Source organism: Pongo abelii, chromosome 12, assembly GCF_028885655.2.
Source record: "Pongo abelii isolate AG06213 chromosome 12, NHGRI_mPonAbe1-v2.0_pri, whole genome shotgun sequence".
Lineage (NCBI taxonomy): Eukaryota > Metazoa > Chordata > Mammalia > Primates > Hominidae > Pongo > Pongo abelii.
In genome coordinates this window covers 34,946,157-34,966,020 of record NC_071997.2, presented here as the reverse complement: position 1 = coordinate 34,966,020, position 19,864 = coordinate 34,946,157, and the positions used below count along the sequence as shown (strand labels likewise).

Here is a 19,864-nt window from a genome sequence, read left to right as displayed (position 1 = left end):
CTTGGCCCACAGAAGACGTGACATGGTGCTCTCGGGCATTGCTGAGAGAACACAGGGACAGCACAGAAACCCCAGAGGACTGGGTCAACAAAACACACCCTGACCTTTAGGACAAAAGAGGAAAATGGAGTGAAATGGTGTTTGTCTTTTCTGTGCTCTGGCACCTATCCATTGGCATGGAAAGGCAAACAAATCAGAATGGACTTGAGAAAATAAGAGTGGACTGACGTGGACACTTGCAGGGAGGCCATCACCAGCAATACTTACAGATGCAGCCAAGGATCTCCACTGCAGCATGGTTGGGCACAGGGCAGGTCTGGGATCAGGCAGGATTTGTGAGCATGGTGGGGACCCCTAGGCTGCTCCCCTAGAAGAACAGGTCTCACGGTCTCCACTCCAGCTGGCCCCAGCTGAGCTCATCTTTGTACAGACTGCACTCTGTCCAAGCACAGAACCTGGAAGTGGAGCCAAGGGAGGGTTTTCTCCTCCTCTAATGTTGGAGAGGGCATTGTTGCAGACTACGTGAATGAAGGAGAATCTGGCACGAGGAATCTTTCCATCCTCCTGGCTGTGGAGTGAACAGGTGGCCCCAAATCTGTCTATGTGGTGGGGGGCGGAGGCGGGTAGGGAGAGGATGAATCTGAAAATATAATGTCCTGAAACTTAAATTTGAACCACATAAAGGAGAAAGAATAAGCTCTAAGGTAGCACTCCCAAAAATTTCCACCAAAACATCAGAAGAAACTGCTTATGCTTGGATAAGAAGGAGTGGGTATTGGCCCAAAGCCACCCTCTATAGTCACAAAATGCATTCGAAGTCTTAGCTTTTGTTTTTCAATCGTATGATGATTTTGTATTCTATTGTGTAGTAGATCTGTGATTGTTTTAATATAAATGTATAGTTTGAAGTTCTCAGTTAAGTTACTTAGCTCGTTCCTCAAAGAACCACATGGTAAAGAGATGCTGCAGGAAGACAACCCACACTTGTTCTGTGACTTGGTTTCTGCAACCTGGATACATCCCCTGCACCTCTCGGTAGGTATGAATTTCACAAGCACAGCTAGGGAACAGGAGATCTGCTCCTGAAACAGAGAGAGAGGCTACAGGGTAAGAAGGAGGTCACACAGCAAGGAAGGAGGGGAGACAAATGCAGCCAGTGCCCTGCCCCTCAGGGCACCCCACTTCAGGGCCACCCTGTTCTGCTCACCAGAGGACTCAATCACCAGCCACCTTTACATGCCCCAGCCCAAATGTGGAAACAACTTACTTCTGGTGGTTTCTCTTAACCTAGCTGAGACAGGTAATTTTTTTTTTCAAAGAAATTGGGAAAAAAATAAGGAGAAATAGGAAAATAAGTACAAAGAAAATAAAAAACCAACTTTCTTCCCTCTCCATGTACCCTCTCCTGTGACAGTCACACATTACCTCAGATGACTGGAAGGCTGTGCAGCTGTTTTACCCAGCACCAGCTCACGTACCCCTGCCAGGGCTGGTCTCCCGGACATCCCAAGAAGGAACTGTGGTCAGAGCCCAATCGCAGCTTAAGACACAGGCTCCTCTCTCGGTTTCTTCTCTCTCTCTCTCTCTCTCCATCTATATGTGTGTGGTGTGTGTACTGCATACGTTGTGTGCATGTGTTGTGTGCCGTGTGTATTGTATGTGTACTGAAGATTATGAGTGTACTGAAGATTTTGAGTGTGTTGTATGCTCTGTGTGGTGTGTGTGTATAGTGTGTGCTGGGTGTGCTGTGTGTTGTATGTGGTTTGTATGTATATGTTGTGTGTGCTGTATATGTTTTGTGTTGTGTATGTTGTGTGTTGTGTGTGTCGTGCTGTGTGAGTGTGCTATGTGTTGTATTTGTGTGTTGCATTTGTGTGCTTGCGCATGTTGTGAGTGTGTTGTGTGCTCTGTGTGTGTTGCATTTGTGTGCTGGGTTGTGTGCTGTGCTGTGTATTGTGTGAAACACACACAAATCTGGACATAGTGCAGTGACTCTCAGGACCAAAAAGAGCTCCAACCTATCTTTGCCACCCACCCAGAAACACCCTTCCTCAGTAATTCCACCAGAGAAGTTTATTCTTCACCAGGATGTGGTAAGGATGGGGTGACTGGCAGATTAAATAATCCCAACCCTCAGGCAAGATGCCAACTTCTATATACGGGATTTGCCTCAGCCTTGTAGTCTACCAAGTGTTAAATAACACTAAATTCATACAATAAATATAACAATCACACAGTAATTCTAACTAGAATAGTAAGAGTGCAGCCTTTTCACAAAAGCATAATGTGGAATAAAAGCACAAAGCTTCCATTGAGAATATGCAGAAGGTTGAAAGTAGTTCGATTTAATTATTTCATTGCAGCCTATACTGTAGTACTTGCAGGTAGACAATATTTATATAACAATATCAGTGATATATCTTAAGGCTTTCTCTATAGCATAGTAGAGAAACTGGCAGGCAGGAAAAAAGGATCCACTCCATTGGAAATAATTCATTCTTATTTCCAGACCAAATCCTACAATTGAATTCAGCCTCTAAAATTTGGGTAAATTGCATGATTTTTGTTTCCACTCTGACCTTTGGAATCTGGCTGATTAAGGTTGGGTCTGCTAGCACAGCCGATCTGTCCTTCCACCAAGCTGACCTACAAGAAACCAGCCAATTCAGCCAGGCAACCAGCTACTAATCAGCCAGTTTCTAGTTAATCTGTACTGCTTACAAGTTCTCAGATTACTTAACTGCCAGCATTCAGGGGGGTGAAGGACCCTGTCCTTCTTCCCATGAGGACAGGAAGAACAGTATTCTGGGAAGAAGGGTCATTGTACAGCTTAGAAAAGAATCAGTGGGCGGGTGCGGTGGCTCACGCCTGTAATCCCAACACTTTGGGAGGCCGAGGCGGATGGATCACGAGGTCAGGAGATTGAGACCATCCTGGCCAACATGGTGAAACCCTGTCTTTACTAAAAATACAAAAATTAGCTGGGCATCGTGGTGTGTGCCTGTAATCCCAGCTACTCAGGAGGCTGAGGCAGGAGAATCCCTGGAATCAGGGAGTCGGAGGTTTCAGTGAGCCGAGATTGTGCCACTGCACTCCAGCCTGGCGACAGAGTGAGACTCTGTCTCAAAAAAAAAAAAAAAAAAAGAAAAGAAAAGAAAAGAATCAGTGATGGCAATTGAGCCCAGAGACTGTGGCCTCCCAGCCAGGCCACACACACTGCACACATCACTCTCTTGGCTCTGTCTCAGCCAGGTCCCACTCTCTCTGCACTGTGACTAGAATGGAGCTGTGTAAATACGGGTGGCATTAGTGCACACTCCACCATCAGTGGAGATCCTCCACTGATATAAAAACAAGACACCAAAATGAACTGCAGAGTCCTGCCTGTGGTCTCTGGGTTTATGGAAAGGGCATTTTGCAGGGTAACTGTGTGTTAAGGATACACTTTGGCTATCTCCCCTGGCAGGGTCAGTTGGAGGGAGAGCTAATCGCTCAGTAAACAGAGAGAAGAGAGATGCTTATACTTAATAAGCCATTGCAAATGGAAAAAGCAAGCTCCTACCCACCGTGATTCTCTCTAGAAACAAATGGCTTGGATCCAAGCACTACAAAGCCCTTTCAGAAAGCTGAGAGGGTCTCCGGGTCCCAGCGCCCCCAAACGTAACCCTTTTGTATGGTTCTCTTTCTTGTGGAAGTAGCTTTAACAAGGGAAGAGGCAATGACTCTGTGTGTGTGTGTGTGTGTGTGTGTGTATACCACAGTCATGATTTTTCCTTTTGTCTTAAGTTATGGCACTCCTGATGTGCAGTTCGCCCTTCTCCCTTGAGGGCAGCAGCAGCAATTACAGGGGAGGGCCAGACTGAGGTGCTGGGTGTTCCCAATCCCCTTCCTTCAAGCCCCCTGAACCCTGAAGAGCGAAAGCAGCACAGAGCTCTAGCGGTTCAGCAAGTGGCAAAGCTGGCCTGGTGGCAGAAGGGAGGTCGAGGTCTCTGCCAAGGCTTGCTGCTCTGGTTTCTCTCATCTCTGGCCTGTGCCAACCATCCTGTCAGATGAAAGAAAGTGTGGTTCAATGCGCCAAGTCAAAGCTCAGGCTGGGCGCCGCAGCCATGACCCCGTCTCCACAGTCGTTTACATTTATTATTTTGTGCCCACTCTGGATACTTTCACTTAAAATGTGGGAAATAAAAACACAAACCTGTCTCCCCAGGCTATAAAAAGGAATGACTAATATAAAACAGGGGAAACAAGGATCATAGAGCATTTTGTAGATACACTACACATAAATCCTAAGTAAGCCTGGCGTGGGGTAATGGCAAATATAGCCGTGTGAGGAGATAGAGGGGCACTTTGTCCCTGAGACAGCTCCAAAACCAGGGAATTCCAGGCATGGAATGACAGCCTTCCTGCTTGCACAGTGGCTATTACTCGGCCCTTTTCTAGGAAAAAGGACTTCAAAGATTTCCACCAATCACCCACACGGCCAATGTCTAAGGCACTAGTATTTCTTTCCATTTCAATTTGAATACAGCAAGGAATCCAGGAAGAAGACAAGGAACATTTTTTTTCTGTCTTCTACACTTAAGAGAGGGTGAATCTCTGGTTACTTTCTAAAAATAAAGGAAAAGCGTTCACTAATAATATAGCCCTTTGAACTTCCAGCTTCTGATTAGAACCAGGGACCTAAACATAATCATCCAATAGTGTTCCTTCTGTGTACCTCTCCATTTTTGTCATTTCTCTTCTTCCTGTTTCTAAAGCTAGATTCAAAAGTTAAAAGAGGCTGGGCATAGTGGCTCATGCCTGTAATCCCAGCACTTTGGGAGGCTGAGGTGGGCGGATCACCTGAGGTCAGGAGTTCCAGACCAGCCTGGCCAACATGGTGAAACCCCATCTCTACTAAAAATACAAAAAATTAGCTGGGTGTGGTGGTGCACACCTGTAGTCCCTGCTACTTGGGAGGCTGAGGCAGGAGAATCGCTTGAACCTGGGAGACAGAGGTTGCAATGAGCCAAGATTGCACCACTGCACTCCAGCCTGGGCGACAGAGTGAGACTCCATCTCAAAAAAAAAAAAAAACAAAAAACAAAACAAAACAAAAACACAACACAACAAAACAAAAAAGAGATTTAAAATAAGTATTGGGATATTTCCATTCTGCTAAAACTTGTAGCTAATTTGCCAAGTCTTATTTCATTGTATTTGTACATTTGCTCTTTAAAAAAAAAAGTGTTTCAAAATCACAACGACATATCACTTCACACCAACTGGGATGGCTGTTACTAAAGAAACAAAAAATAACAAGTGTTGGTGTGTTGGTGAGAATGTGGAGAAATTAAAACTCCTGTGCATAGCTGATGGTAATGAAAAATGGTGCTGCTTCTGGGGGAAACTATGGAAGTTCCTCAAAAAACAAAAAAGAAAATTACCTTATGGTTCAGCAATTCTACTTCTGGGTATATGCTGAAAAGAATGGAAAGCAAGAACTTCAAGAGATATTTGCACTCCCATATTCACAGCAGCATCATTCACAATAGCCAAAACGTGGAAGTAACTCAAGTGTCCGTGGACAGATGAATGGGTAAACCAAATGTAGTAAATACACACAATGGGGTCTTATTCAGCCTTAAAAGGGAAGGAAATTCTGCTACATGCTACAACATGGATGAACCTGGAAGATGTTAAGTGAAAGAAGCCAGTCACAAAAAGATGAGTATTGTGTAATTCCACTAATATGGGGTCCCTAGAGTAGTCAGATTCATAGAGACAGAAAGTAGAATGGTGGTTGCCAAAGGCTGGGGGCAGGGGAAAATGGGAATTATAATTATTACTTAATGAGTAGCGAGCTTCAGATCTGTAAGATAAAAAAAGTTCTGGAGATGGATGATGGTGATGGTTGCACAACAATGTTAATGTACTTAATGCCTCTGAACTATGCACATAAAAGGGTAAAAATTAGGTCATACATATTTTACTACTATAAAAAAGTGTTTTGAACATCTGACATCGTGTTCTACCTCCATAACATTTGTGACGGAGGAAGAATAGGTATTCTAATCTGCGTATAAACACAGGAAGACAGATAGAAGGCCTCAGTCCTCTAACAGTGTTGAGCCTGGACTGGTGAGATCTATCATCTTCCCCTGGAATCAGCCACCTGCCCAGCTACCTCCGGATGCCTCACCCTTTGCTTGAAGGCATAAAGATAGGTCCCCCACACTGTTCAACTCCAGGGCCAATGGCAGCTGTGGGGTCCGAGGAGAAGAGGTTTGGGCCTTACTGGCACCTCTCCTCCCTTCTCCTGCTTTCACATCTGGCCAGGGGCACTCCCATTCTGCTAGCTTCTCAGACTCCACCCAGTTCTCCTGACCCAACAGGAGTGCATGTTCCCGATTACCTCCCATGACTACTGGCCCTCACTGTGGCTGGGAACCCTGGCGGGGAGGCCTGTGCCTCCTCAAGCTCCAGCCCCTCTGGATGGATGAGTCCCTCCGGTGCCTCTGTCCTGTGTCCAGCTTCCTTTGTCCTCTCCAGAGGTCCCTCCTGGGCTTCACCACTGGTCATGCTCCTCCAAACAGCAGCTCCCAATCCCCAGGGCAGCTCTTCAGGACACCACCCCTTCCTCCCAGGAGACCCGCAGGTTTCAGCTCTCCTGGGGCCACTGCTGGACCAAGTCCTCAATTGCTTTCTTGCCATTATCCTCTTTGAACTCCCTCTCTCTCCTCTAAAAGCCCCTCTGGCTGCAGACTCCTTAATTGCTTGGCTGTTCCTTTCCAAAAGCAGGTGCGCCTGCCTCAGGCCTCTTCGGACTTTCCATCACAGGCCAAAGGAAAACCAGCGAGAGCTTGCAGGACACCGGGGCCGTATTAAGACAGGCGCAAAACGATCCTTCCTCTTCTGTGCGCCTTAGGGAACGCCCGAAGGCAGGCAAGGCTGGGGCTCAGGGGAGGGTCCTTGAGCGGGCAATCAGGGCTGCCCTCAGGCCCTGGTCAAGGAGGTTTCCGGAGGCTCCTCAGTTCTCGAGTGTGTGTGTATGTTTTTCGTGGTGGTAATTGGGAGGCAGGGGGTCAAGACCCAGGAGTGCAGAGGGTGGGAGAGAGGACCTCCTCCGCCCATCCTGGGCTCTTGTCGGTCCTAACCTCCACCCAGCGTCAACTTTTTGCTGCTCCCGTTAGATGGCGCCCAAGACTTTCTAACCACTTGTGAAAGTGCTCCTGGCCCGGAACAAAAAGAACCGTGGGGTGTGAGTATGAGTGTGTGTGAGTGCGAGTGCGCGCGCGGGGCTGGCCACAGGGCACGGGAATCGCCTGGCACTACGCGTGGCCCCGTCGCGGGTCGGGCCGGCCCAGGGCTGGGGCGCGCTCACGGGAGGAGCTGCGCGCGGCCGGCGGACAACTTTCTTCTTTTCCCTTCGCTCTCCCTCTTGAGCTCGCGCCTAGGCCCTGGCCACTCTCCCGCAGTGCGCGGGCGGAAAGGGGTCCCGGACGTGCGAGTCGGACAGCAGGGACGCACACGACAGCCCCTTTCTCTGCCCTTACTTACCGCCCCAGCGCTCACAGCCGCTGCTCTGTTTTTAGGAGAATGGGGCAGGTGCAAGTTTGGTTGTTGCGGTTTTAGCCGCTCCAAGGAAATTGTTCAGTGTGAGGTTTCCTAAGCGTACTGCGTGGGCGTGTTTCCAGAAACAAAGGGCAAACTTTCTCGCTCCCAAAGCCAGTGAAGTTAAACAGACTCCCTTATGAAAAGGCCCTTGGGGACCCTAGGGCGTCAGATGCGACAGCTAATTTGAATATAACTGTTTAACAGGTGATTAGGGAGCGCACTTTCTCTCCACCACCGAGTTCACCTCTTCTCCCACCCCGTCTAAAATAAGTGACTTGACGATAGGTGATCCCATCCCCTAGTCCTCTCCTTAATGCCAGTCTGGAGGCGCACTGTCAAGAAGGGATACGTCTCCTAGCCCTCGAGAACCAGCGCGGAGACCTTCTTTTGTGCCTCTCCTTGGCTGTGAACTTTCCCGCGCGGTAGGTTCTCCTTTAAGAAAGTAGCAACCCTATGAATATTTAATGCAGTGCGCGGGCCGGCGGGGCGGAGGGGAGCCCACGGCCCGGGTTTCCGCTCGCACCGAGACCCGGGCGCAGAGCGAGTGCGTCCCCACCAGCCTGGCCGCCGCGGGAACTCGGGGACCGGGTGGGCGGGGGTTAGCGGGAGGAAAGGGTAAGCTGAAGAGGGGCTGGGAACGGGAGGGAGGCTCGGGGCGAACGGGCCGTCGCGTTCATTTCCATAAGAAAGCTGAAATCGCAGTTGGAAGCAGGATTTCTCGCCCCTGCAGCCCTTCCCCCATACCCGGTTTTCTGCAAGAAGCGGGCTCCGGAGCTCAGAGCCCGAAGTGTGTGCTCTGGTCTTTGATGATGTTAATAAAATGTGGTTTCAAATGTTGTCCCGAAGAGGCCGGTTTCCTGTCTGTATGTGGAATGGAAGGACCGTGCCGGGTGAGTCCAGAGCGCCGGGGAGCGGACAGGAGGCGCAGGGTTGAGGAGAGGGAGGGCGCAGCCGGCCGGCGCAGGGCATCCCTGCAGGGGAAGTTCTCCCGGGGGTTTTGAAAGGGGTAGCCAGGTTGAAACCAAGTTTCCCGAGCAAGGAAGATTGTGTGTGTGTGTGTGTGTGTTCGGGGGTGGGGAGCGCGATGAGGGAAGACATCACGAAAGCCCCAGAACCCAGGCGGCCCGGGAGTGGGAAGGTCTGGCAGGTCTTGTCACCTCCCTCTTCAAAGAGCGGGGGAAACTTTCGCAGGCCGCCGCTGACCCTCTTCCTGCGAAGGAATAAAGTGATGCCCAGATACTGGATTCCACTGGCGGTTCAGTTGTTCAGTTCTTTCTGCGTTCGCACTGAGCATTGAGTTTCTTTTTGACTTGCAATGTGAACAGCAGCCATGTGACCTCAATTCTATATCATATATATATACACACACACCTCCTAGGTACTTTATGATCCCATCTGGAGAAATTAAAACCCAGATCTGTAATGTTTATTCTTAGATAGTTTACCAAAAGCAGGGGGGAAATGTGTGAGACACATGTCTGCAAATATAACAAAAGTACTTTCCCTTATGCTTGAAAAGTTGCCTGCAAATGGCTGGCTTCCGTTTACTGACTGCACCACCTGTACCTCTCCATGAAACTAAATGGAATCAGGAATAAAGCACCAATCAGATCAAGCAATTAAATACCAATTATGACTATTAATGACTTTATTACTAATGACTGGAGTTGAGGACTCCAAACCCGATTGAGGTAATCAAGCTGTTTTAAAATTCTGCTACCTAATATTTTTACCGCACTCCTTCCCCAAAATAGGAGGTTAAAAAAAAACAGAGGTTATGTTTTCAAAGAGTCCTTCAGTAGGTATTCATGGTCAATGTTGAACTTATTTTTCTCAGTAAAGTTTATTGCTACTGCTGGTAAATAATGGAGTCTTCCTTTCTGGCTCTGCCAAGTTACGCAAAGTGTAATTGATGATGGTGGTTACACAATATATGGTACTTGGTTTGGATGCAGAATTGGGATAGAGCAGGGGTGCTTTCTCTCTTCAATTACTGTGATAATCCAGCAGACCCTAGAAGATTTTAAGGAACAAGTGTTTTAATTCTTCAGATGGGGTAATGGCTATTGGGATGTTTGGAAGGTGAGGAAATGAAGAATGGGGAACCCAGACAGCAAAGGAAAAAAAGGAATTAGGCCTATGTTTTGAATTTTCTTTTTGCTCATGGGTTGAAATGCCTTTAGCTTGTCATAAGCTAAGTGACTGAAAAGAAAAGGTTACTGAGAACAGTATATTGGTGTAAAGGCTACTGTGTAGCTGGGTTTATTTATTACTGAAGATGATTTGCCAGCCCTCCTTGCCTCTTGATTGACACCCCTTTTTATCCCAAATGGAAGTCCCTGTTCATTCTGGGATAGGAGGAGGAGGCCTGGAGGGAGGAAGGGAATAAATTTCTGCTGGAGTCTATGAGAAGAAAGGAGGGGGCAGTTAGTAGGGATTCTTTAGTCACCATGAAGCAGGCAGGCTAGGCAGCTGGGCACTTGGAGAAGCCAGCAGTTCATCTTGATGTAGGTCATCTCTGCTCATTGTCCCATAGTTTAGCTCTTCAGGACACAAGGAGTGTTTGGAACAATGAACTTCAAGTCCCTGGCTTGGGATATTTCCCCTTCACCTCCCTCCTAGGTGGAAGCCTATAGCAGCAGCAGCAGCAGCATCTGGTTCTGATGTGTTTACCAAGCTGGTATGGAAATGCCCAGGCTGCATGGCAGAAACCTGAGCTGCTAGTGACAAGCACACTCCTCTGCTAAGCAGCGAAAAGTTTTGATACTTTTTGAGCGCTGGGTGGCCTCTTCTCTAGATGTGAAGCACATGATCCCCCCTCCCCATTTCTATTTGTCACAGTTAATTGCCCTGCAGTGGGGCAGCTCACACCTCAGGCAGTGCCAAGAAATACAGCAGGGAAGGAATCCTGCACAGGTGACAGGATGGCGTGGTATTACCTGAGACACCTAGGGGTTCAAAAACCTCAGTGGAATGAAATGGGCCTGGGGTGTTCTCCCTTTGGTGCCTCCCTAGGGACAAGCCTCTTTGGCCTGGCCTAGACTGTGGGCAGCTTATGTATGATGGCCCTGAGTCCTGAAGGTGAAGCTAGTCACTTTCTGTAAGTGGACAGTCGACCCCAGAGGCAGTTCTAAAGAGGAGAGCCTGAGGTGTCCACAACAATTTCTTTTCTGTTCCAGGGCACCAAGATGCACCCTGAGAACTCAGAGGACCCAGAGGCTCCCCTCAAGCAAATTCCCTGCTGACCCTGGACACCCCTTGAAAGAGGGGGCAAGAGGCTGCCACAAGGCTCGTCTTTTAACTCCCAGCAAGGACTCCCAGCAAACAAGTTCAGCTTGGGATCTGCCCACCACCAAGCCTGGCTGGGAGGTGGAGGGGAGGGAGGGGCGGTGGAGAGGCAGAGTCCCTGAACAGGGAAAAAACAATCAGTTGTTCCCCTTTCTGGTGTCAGAGGCAAAGAAGCCTGAAGGGCTGCCGGTGCTGCTGGCTCTGGGTTTATTGACTCTGTGATCCTGTCCAGCTGTCCTACGGGGAGTTCCAGAGCTCTCCCAAAGTGCATGGGGACCTGCACAAGTAGGACTGGGGCACAATACCAGAAGCTATTTGTCTCCTAGAACCTGGCACCCCCTTCACTTACCTTACAGGAGACCCACATTGCTCAGTTCCCAGGACACCTGGTGGGAGAGTCTGGTGAGAGTTGGAGGCAGACTTCCTCTACTTACAACTTGTTTGAAAATGGACATAAAGAGGAGAACAGACACTCCATTGCCCCTTCAGGGCCTGCTTTGTGTCACAAAACCTATCCCCTCCTAGGGCACCCTTGACACTCCCCTAGGTGGGCCTACACATTGTTCAGGACCTGTCCCCTGTACCCAAATAAATATAAATGAGTTTGTTTCTTTAAAAGAAATATTGCAGCTTTAAACTTTTCCCAGCTGGAATCCACCTAATTTCATCAAGGTCTCTTGCTAGCAGCCATAACCCAGGCCAAAGGGGCTTGTCCCTAGGGAGGCACCAAAGGGAGAATATCCCAGGCCCATTTCATTCCACTGAGGTTTTTGAACCCCTAGGTGTCTAAGGTAATACCACCACCATCCCCACCTGTTTTCAGTTCTTTCTTTGTGGATTAAGATTGCATTTTAGGAGGGTTTATATAATGTTGTTCACGTCAGCAAGTCTCCCTGCCCCACCCTCACCCCACTGTCCTATATGGAATTATAGTTGGAAACCACACACACATAGAAAATCTTTGAAGATTTTTTTCTGCTATTCTTCCTGACTAGAAGAGTTGACAAGACATAGACACATTAAGTTGCATAAAATACAGTAGTGTGATCAGCCTAAATGCATCTCATTTGCACAGTTTGTAACCAGGGGTAGGGGCTTGTGTCACTCATTGCCTCACCCTCCTCTGCCCAAGCCAGACCAGCCGGCTGGAATTTCAGAGCAGGCCCCAAGACAGCAGCCATTTGGGAAGTGGAAGCCCTAGCCCACCCCAGGCCAGCAGGGGTGGGGGTGGATAGAGAAGGTGTCTGGAGGTCTGGCCTGAGGGCTTGGACCAGCTTTAGCAGACCTGAGCTCTGGGAGGCTTGGCCGGTGGGTGCTCGCAGCTGGAAGTTGGAGGTCTGCAGCGATGCTTCTGAGCTTCTCCTGGGTTGAGTTCAAGAAAGGGGACACCAAGAAGTAGGGGAACAGTCACTGACTATATTTTACCTCGACGCCTACCCCTTTCCCAGAGTTGTGTTCTCACCACCCACTTTGTCGGCGGAGGAGAAACACTCCTGCCTGATGGGTTCCTGCACCTGCTCCTAGCCCTGAACTCGGGCCGTGAGCTCCTAACTGCCGCCTGCTCTGCGCTGAGCCCCACTCCTGAGACCGCGAAGTGCCAGAGCAGCGCCTCTCCCACCAACTCCTAGACGCCTGTAGGAGCTTCGCCGGAGCCTTCAGAACCCCGTGAGGGTGTGGGGGTGAAATTGGAGGTCATCCGGGTGATTTTTTCTTACTTTTTCCCAGTTGTTCTCCTGCGTTGATTTCAACTCTTCCAGTCTCCCGGTGCTGGGGCGCCAATCCTTTCCCACCAATTCCTACCCACCAGCTGGAGGTCGGGGCCCAGGGTCACCCCAGAGTTCTATGGTGGCAGGGGGCGCCGAGTAGAGGGGCGGGAGGAGCTGGGTCCTCGGGAACCAAAGGGGACCTCAGCGGGGGCGGAGTGCGCAGCCTTGGCTGCTGGGAAATGCCCAACTAGCCTCTGTGAGTGCCCACAGCGCGTCGTGGGGGCGTCCGTTCTGCAGCTCGGGTGACTCAGAAGCCCCGCCAACCCCACCAGCTCCCGGCTTCTCGAACGCTCTTCTGCTCGTCCAGCGGGGAGACTTCAGGGCCTGCCTCGTCAGGCCAGATTGCAGCCCGCGACCTTCCCGGATCAACCAAGGGCGAGGCATGTTGCCCAGCAAGGCTGCCGCCTAACTGAGCCTCCCGGGGAACAGCCATGACCAAAGCCCCGCGGGCCCAGGCGCGGGCACCTACCCCTACCCGCGCAGGCCTGTGGGAGCGCAGGGGCCGAGGCCGAGACGCTGGACTTCAGCTCCACACCTCTGACAACCCGGGAACGTCTGCGGAGCCCGGGGGAACAATCAGCGGGCTCTGCGTCCCAGGAGCTGGGACACGCCTGCAAGGTGTGTGATCCTTTAAAGATCCTTAGTACTAGTTTTGTAGGGAGCCTTTGTTATAGCTTTGTCAGCCTGCGCGCCTTCAGCAGCTCCCCCTCCCGGGCCCCTCGGTTCCCTCCGGGCTCGCCCCCAGCGGAGAGGGCCTGGCGCAGGGGATCTGCCCAGGATCAGCTGCCCTCTTCCAGCTCCCCTTCTGCGAGATTCTTTTCCTTTGGTTACAATCTCCCCTCCGTGCCTGGGGCAGATAAACACGGTTCGCCCCGCCTGCAGTATTGGGGCGATGCTGTACTGGAAGAACAGGCTTTCTGAATGTGACCTCGGGATGCTGCAGCGGCGCAATACTGTTACTGCTGAATGAGTAGCTCTCCTGCCACCGCAGGGCGACTGCGGTGGGCACAGCAGGGCGCACAGAGGAAGGGGTAATCTGCCCTCCTAGGCTAAGGATTTGAGGGTTCTGACAAAAAAGAGCTGGTTGAGGATGACACAGTTGTGAACTAACCTGGCTCCTACGACCCCACAGGGAAACCAGGTACCAGTAGTCTTGGGTACCACTGTCCCCACCATACCACCATTGTAAAGTATGGACTCCTGCTTAGCCAAGGTGCAGCTCTAGGCAGGATCTCTGAAGGATGCTCTGGCACAGAGGGTGCAGGTATGACTTTACCTGCACACAAGCTTACATGTGCCCTGTCATATATGGCTACACGTTTCCCCATTTCCCCACAGTCTTCCTATTTAACTTGTCTTCATTCCTCCTTTCTAGGGCTTTCCGCCTGCACACAGTCATTTGGAGAAAATCAAGTGAGTGCACCTCTCCCCACAGAGGATTCTGTATGTTATGTAACAAACTCACACTGGGATTCCTCAAGTTACCATTTTGCCCCAAATCAGCCAGCACTTGGTTTTCTGGCGGGGGTGTCAGGATGATGCAAATGGAGGTGGAAGCTTCATTCCCTGGGGGCTTTTATTCCCCTCCTTGAAGCCCCAGTTCAAGGCCCAGGAACAAAGGGGAAAGGTAACTGATCTCTCTTTTGGTCTTTCTCTCCCCTCACTTCCACCCCTTCACCTGCAGGACCTCCTCTTTCATAAATAGGGGAAAGCCTGTGGGATCAGGTACATATGTAAATACTGCTGACCTCGGCCGCCCCTCCTCACTGAAAAGCAGAAAGCCCGTTTCAGGTGCGGGCTGCTCCGTGCCTTTGAGTGTCCACCACTTCTATTCCCCCAGAGTGCGTGGGACTCAAGGCCACTCACTTAACATCCCTCTCTTGTTAAAAACATTCAGGACAACTATTAAATAGTTCTTGGAAGAGTTAAAGACCTTCTTTCAGGAGTGAAACGTTTTTAAAGCTGTGCTTGGCAGAAGTCTTTAAGGCGTACAAAGTAGAATCGGTAGACTTGCCTGAGCGATTTTGAAATTTGAAAGATTTCTCCCCATGAAGTGGTAATTTAAAATAGTTCATAGATGCTGTTTTGTTCTATGATGGCTTCTTCACTATTGTCACCTAAAGATTCTCAAGACCAAGCTACTAAGACATTTCTTTTCATTTGGTTAGTTTCTGGGTGATACTATGCTTTCTGATTAGACCTATTTAATTTATTTTTTAACTCTGCAGGAGAGTTTTCATCCTTGGAAATGTAAGTGAAACACAGACTCACTTCTGAGACCTTGGTAGGGGCAGAAGGAACAAATCTGGCTAGCCCCATTCACACCTGGAAGTTTCCCTGTCTAAACCTGGGTACAGTGAGGATGGTGGGTTTTGACACCTTTTATTTTATTGCTGGCTCAAGAAAAATTCTTTGAAATGAACATCTATTCTATTTCAATGTGCAATGTTCCAGCCGACTTAATGGGCTTGCCTTATGCGGAGAGGCAGTCCTGCAGGACAGAGCTAATGTGTGGTCTCTCAGGAAGCTCATCAGAACACCTCCTGTCCCTTTTCTTTAAAAGAAAAAAAAAAATCTAAAAAGTTTTTGCTTCCCTTTCAATGTCCATTCCATTATTTTGTAGCTACAATAATGAAACATGGGCAGCAGTGATCATTCTTTTTGTCCTATGTAATCATGTCCAGTGTTAGGACCTTCCAAAGCCCCAGACATACCTCAGGTGTATTCTGCACTTTTCATATGTATTCACTGCTCACTGGGTCACACAGATAATTCACACTTGATTCCACCTTCCTCTGGACAACTATCCCTCAAACGACACCCCTCTATCAACTTATAGGGAAAGGAGATTCACTTAGAGAAAACTTCTTGAATTAAAGACCAGATTCAGTTTCGCCAGGTAACTGATCCTGGCCATACCGGTGACTAGGAAGTCATCACCTAACACTCTACCTAGATATAAACTCTCAGGAAGGAGGCAAGCCGGTGGGCACATTTCCACAGACATTTCTAAAACTGTGGCAATTGAGTACATTTTACAGATACAATTTTGGTATATTCCCATCCAGCTTAAGGCATTTAAAATGCAATTTTGTTCACATGCATGTGCGCGCACACATACACACACGCACGTGTCAACTAGGGTGATATTAACAGTCCATTTCCACTGGGCAATTATGGTGACAGGAACTACAACTAACAAATTTCTTTTCTCAAGAGTAAAAAAGAAAACAAAAGCCTCTCCATCTATTTTAAAAGGTTATTTTATATTGTTTAGCATTCTTTCGAAACAGGAATTGGCTGGACACTTCTCCCTTTTCAAAGAACAGGTAAACTACTCTCCTACCCACCCCCTCCCCAAGACCAAGCCATTTTTAAAAGCAAAAATTTCTGTTTCCAAAGGAAGAAAAAGGAACAAATTCCATTAATGAATTACATACATGGAATGTGGCTTGTCTAGGACATTTGTATTTGTAAATAAATGGCTCCCTGTTTATTATGTATGTTTTACTGGAAAAAAAAAAAAACGAACTCTAATGCCTCTGAGCATGTTATAATACAGCAAATATTTCCACTTATGGTATAAGTTCCACTGTTTCATGGTACTCACTAGAAAGAAATCGGGTTACATGAAGTCAGTTGTGGGGTTTAAGCGTCCAGGCTGACTTGGGGACGCGGCACCTCTAAAGTTCTCATGTTTGCCAAAGTGCGGGGGGAAGGGGGAATGGCTCCCTAGGAATCTTATGGGGATTAATCTGGGGTTTCGCCTTTGTCCCGGCATCTTTCTAAGGCTCACCACGGCCTCCGTCTGCAGCTTCAGAAGCGAAGCCGGCGTGCGATCTCCTTGGCGGGCGGACTGGGCACAGTCCGTGCCTTGCCCTGCTGCCGGCGCCGGCACACCGCGGTCTCAGGATCTCCCCGTAGGCCTAGGCCTGCAGTCCTCGGGCGGAGACGGGACCTGGGGGAGCGACGTCACCGGGCCAGGCACAGGCAGTCTACCCTGGTGCCTGTAGGGTGCTCGAGTTTCCCACACGCGGGAAGCGGAGGCGTGGGCCAAGCGCCGGGGGCTGCCCAAGAACTCCACCGCCCAGCGCGGCGCGCAGGGCCTGGCGGCGCGAAACTTCCACAAAGCCGCCGGCCGCCTCCGGCCTTGCCTCCACTCCGCAGTCCCAGCTGCCTAGATCTCGGTGTCTTCCCAGACAATGAGCCCTGCCAGTGCACTAGGCTGTTCCGCTCTGACTTCTTCTGCCCGCACATGGGGACCCGAGCGAAAGGTTATGGTTTGGAACAAGTCAGCGCATCCCTTTCCAAGCGCCGCATCCTTCGGGAAGACAAACAGAGTACGGCCCCCACGTCAATTTCAGGCCCTGGTCTGTGGGCTGGGCCACAGTCCTGGAAGACCCAAGGGGTCACGGGTCCAGATCCGTCTTTACTTTGTCCGCCGCTCCAGGGCTCCAGGGCCCTGGGCAGCAGAGAGGTGGATTTCAGAGAAAGCTCGGGTCAGTCAGGCCTTGAACTCAGCCCCTCTGAACTCCACCGTCAGCAGCGGGGGCGGCAACTCAATTCTCCCGGGAGGAAGCTGCACCCCCAGAACGGAAAATCCGCAAACGTCGCGCAGAGACCCACAGGCATTTCTACCTTTCCTTCCACAAGCACTCCAGAAAGTTATCGCCAGAACCTCTGGAACCTGAGCCGACTCCAGCCTCCAGCAACTCCCTCAACCTTCCAGGGAAACTTTCAGAAGTTTCCCTTTCCTTCGCTCCTCAATTGCTTGGACTTTCTCCAGTCCCCAGGTTTGCTCATTACTCTGCTGACTGCCCTTTAGTCTTTAGGGCTCCACAGGCCTGAGTGTTTCCAGAATAATAATAATAATAATTGTTATTATGAGGCTGGGGAAGAACAGGATCAGAGGGTAGGAGGGACTGAGGGAGAGAGTGGAAATGTTTATGAAAAGGTTTATTTAATCCTGTGTTTCAAAAGGGTTCAGTTGACAATTATCAGTAACCCCGATAGACAACTCCATTAAAAAAAAGAAGAATTTACTATTGCTCTTGAAAGCCGTTATTTTTTACATCGCTTTTTAGGAAGATAGATGAACAAAACATCGCGTTTCAAGCCATTTTGATCTGTAATTGAAAGGCAGGATCGGTTTGTATTCTCCTACGGCTTTTACAGAAGTTGCAGTGATCCAAAGTCGGGTTGCTGTGTCAGAGTGGCATTTTTATTAATGAGAATACAAAAAGCTTGCATATTCTTAGCCCTGCTTGAATTTAGTTGCTAAGCAACCGGTGTATGGTAATTCATCCGCGAAATTTAAATCTTTGAGAAAGGTTCGTGCGTTTTGCTGAATGGTCGCCACGAGGAAAACAACTTGTGGGACCCGCAGCAGCTGCCACAGTCTGGCCGCCCGGCCGTGCCGGGCCGAGCAGGGACCCGGCCGCCCCACCGCGACCGCCACCGCCCCACCTCCGCTCCCAGCCCTGCCCTCCCTCCCGGAAAGAAGAGAGCTTTGGGCGCCCGGCAGCCTCGGGTCCCCCTCCCCCTCCGCCTCTTCTGACCCGGGGTTTTCACCGGAGGCAGGCCTTACACCTGACCCAGTCGCCTGTACCCCTAGGGCTTCGGGGTCCAGACTGCGAATTTCCGCTTCCCCCTCCCCTCACGCGCACCCACATGCACACGGCACGCGCGCGCACACACTAGCGCACACATCGTGCCGCCAGGAGAATGACTATTGCCCTCTTCCCAGACCCCTCTGAGGTCACTTCCAGAGCCAACTCTTCCTTGAGGAAGACCGGACTCATCAAGAACGCAGCCCACAGCCCGCCAGAAGGCCAGGCGGCCGCCTCTGGCCGGCAGTGACATCATAGGCTCCTGCTCGCCAAGCTCGCGCCCGCATTTTAGGATACAGGAACAAACACGGATGTGAAATCAAGAATGAAAGAGAGAGTAATCTAATTAATAGGCCATGAGCCAGGCTAACAAAATCAAAGAATCTGATTACACAAGTACCCCTCCTGCTATCTCCGCTGCCCCCACCCCCAGCTCCTCCAGCCTGCGCACTATTTCCTTTCCTAGGCTGCAAAGTTCAGGATGCAAACGCAGAGCCTTCTGCTTTCCTTATTGAAATCAACGTCAAGGCTACCGTGGGGATCCCGCACCCAGGAGGTCACATGGGTGAACTTCAGGCCCTCAGACCAGCAGCCCTGAGGAGGTGAGATGACCAACCGACCTACAGAACTTGGAGAGCCTGAGAGGTTGCCCCACACTTCTCAAATGCATCATTCTTAACAACAACAACAGCAGCAGCAGCGACAACAACGACAACAACACCTGTGCTGATTGCTTATGCTGTTAGTAGCTGGACTAGGACAAAGGGCTTCTCCACTCACAGTCATTTTATAGATCATCTAATTTTTTTTCTTCAGTCTAGCACAACTCTTCTTTTTTCACATCACCTTGCTTCTGGGTCACCGATAACCTCAAACTCCCAACTCTTATTACAACTCGCTTTCCCAACGTAGATGTCTGAGCACAGTTAGGTACTAGGTTATCACTGAAACATAGCATCTGCTCTAATCGTTGCAGCCAGCCACGTGCATTTCACGAAAGAAGAAAATTCTTTAAGTTCTGTCTTTCTGCCTTAAAAAAACAATCAGGTCCACCTTTTAAATAATTAATTTCAAGTCTGCATCCAGTGCCAATACTTGTTGCATCCATTTTAGAGGTGATTAATTACCCTGGAACTTGGGCAAACTAAACTCCATGTGGAGAGAATGTTTCTTCCTTCAATTTAGTACTGAAAGCTACAAGTTATTAATGGATTTTACTCAATTTACATACAAATTAGTGCAAATATGCCCATCTCTTAAAGTACATTTTTGTATAAATATATAAAAGTATCATTTTTGATTTAGCTTGAAGAGGTTGATCATTTATTACAAAAATAAACGAATAAATACAACAATATATTGTTGCTTTCAACAGGATAAATACTTTACAAATATATAATTTAAAAAACAAATTTAATTGTTAAAATTATTTAAAATATTACACTTATCGATAAAACTATCAATAGTATATACTGCATTTAATATTAGAACCAATTATCTCTGAATGTTCAAAACCATTCATACAAAACAGATTATGAGCATGGTCATGAGCAAACACTGGAGGCTACAGGGCAGCAAAGGGAATCGCTAAGATCAATAATGAAC

The 19,864-nt window shown here is 49.2% G+C and overlaps 1 protein-coding gene across 1 annotated transcript; it reads left to right on the top strand.

The window, feature by feature from the left end:
• The first annotated feature begins 8,028 nt into the window (after positions 1-8,028).
• On the top strand, positions 8,029-12,314 carry LOC103889656 (uncharacterized). Its single transcript, XM_009236791.2, has 2 exons — positions 8,029-8,486; positions 10,776-12,314. The coding sequence occupies exons 1-2, from the start codon at positions 8,061-8,063 to the stop codon at positions 10,839-10,841; spliced, it is 492 nt and encodes a 163-aa protein (XP_009235066.1). The 5' UTR covers positions 8,029-8,060; the 3' UTR covers positions 10,842-12,314.
• Positions 12,315-19,864: the final 7,550 nt, after the last annotated feature.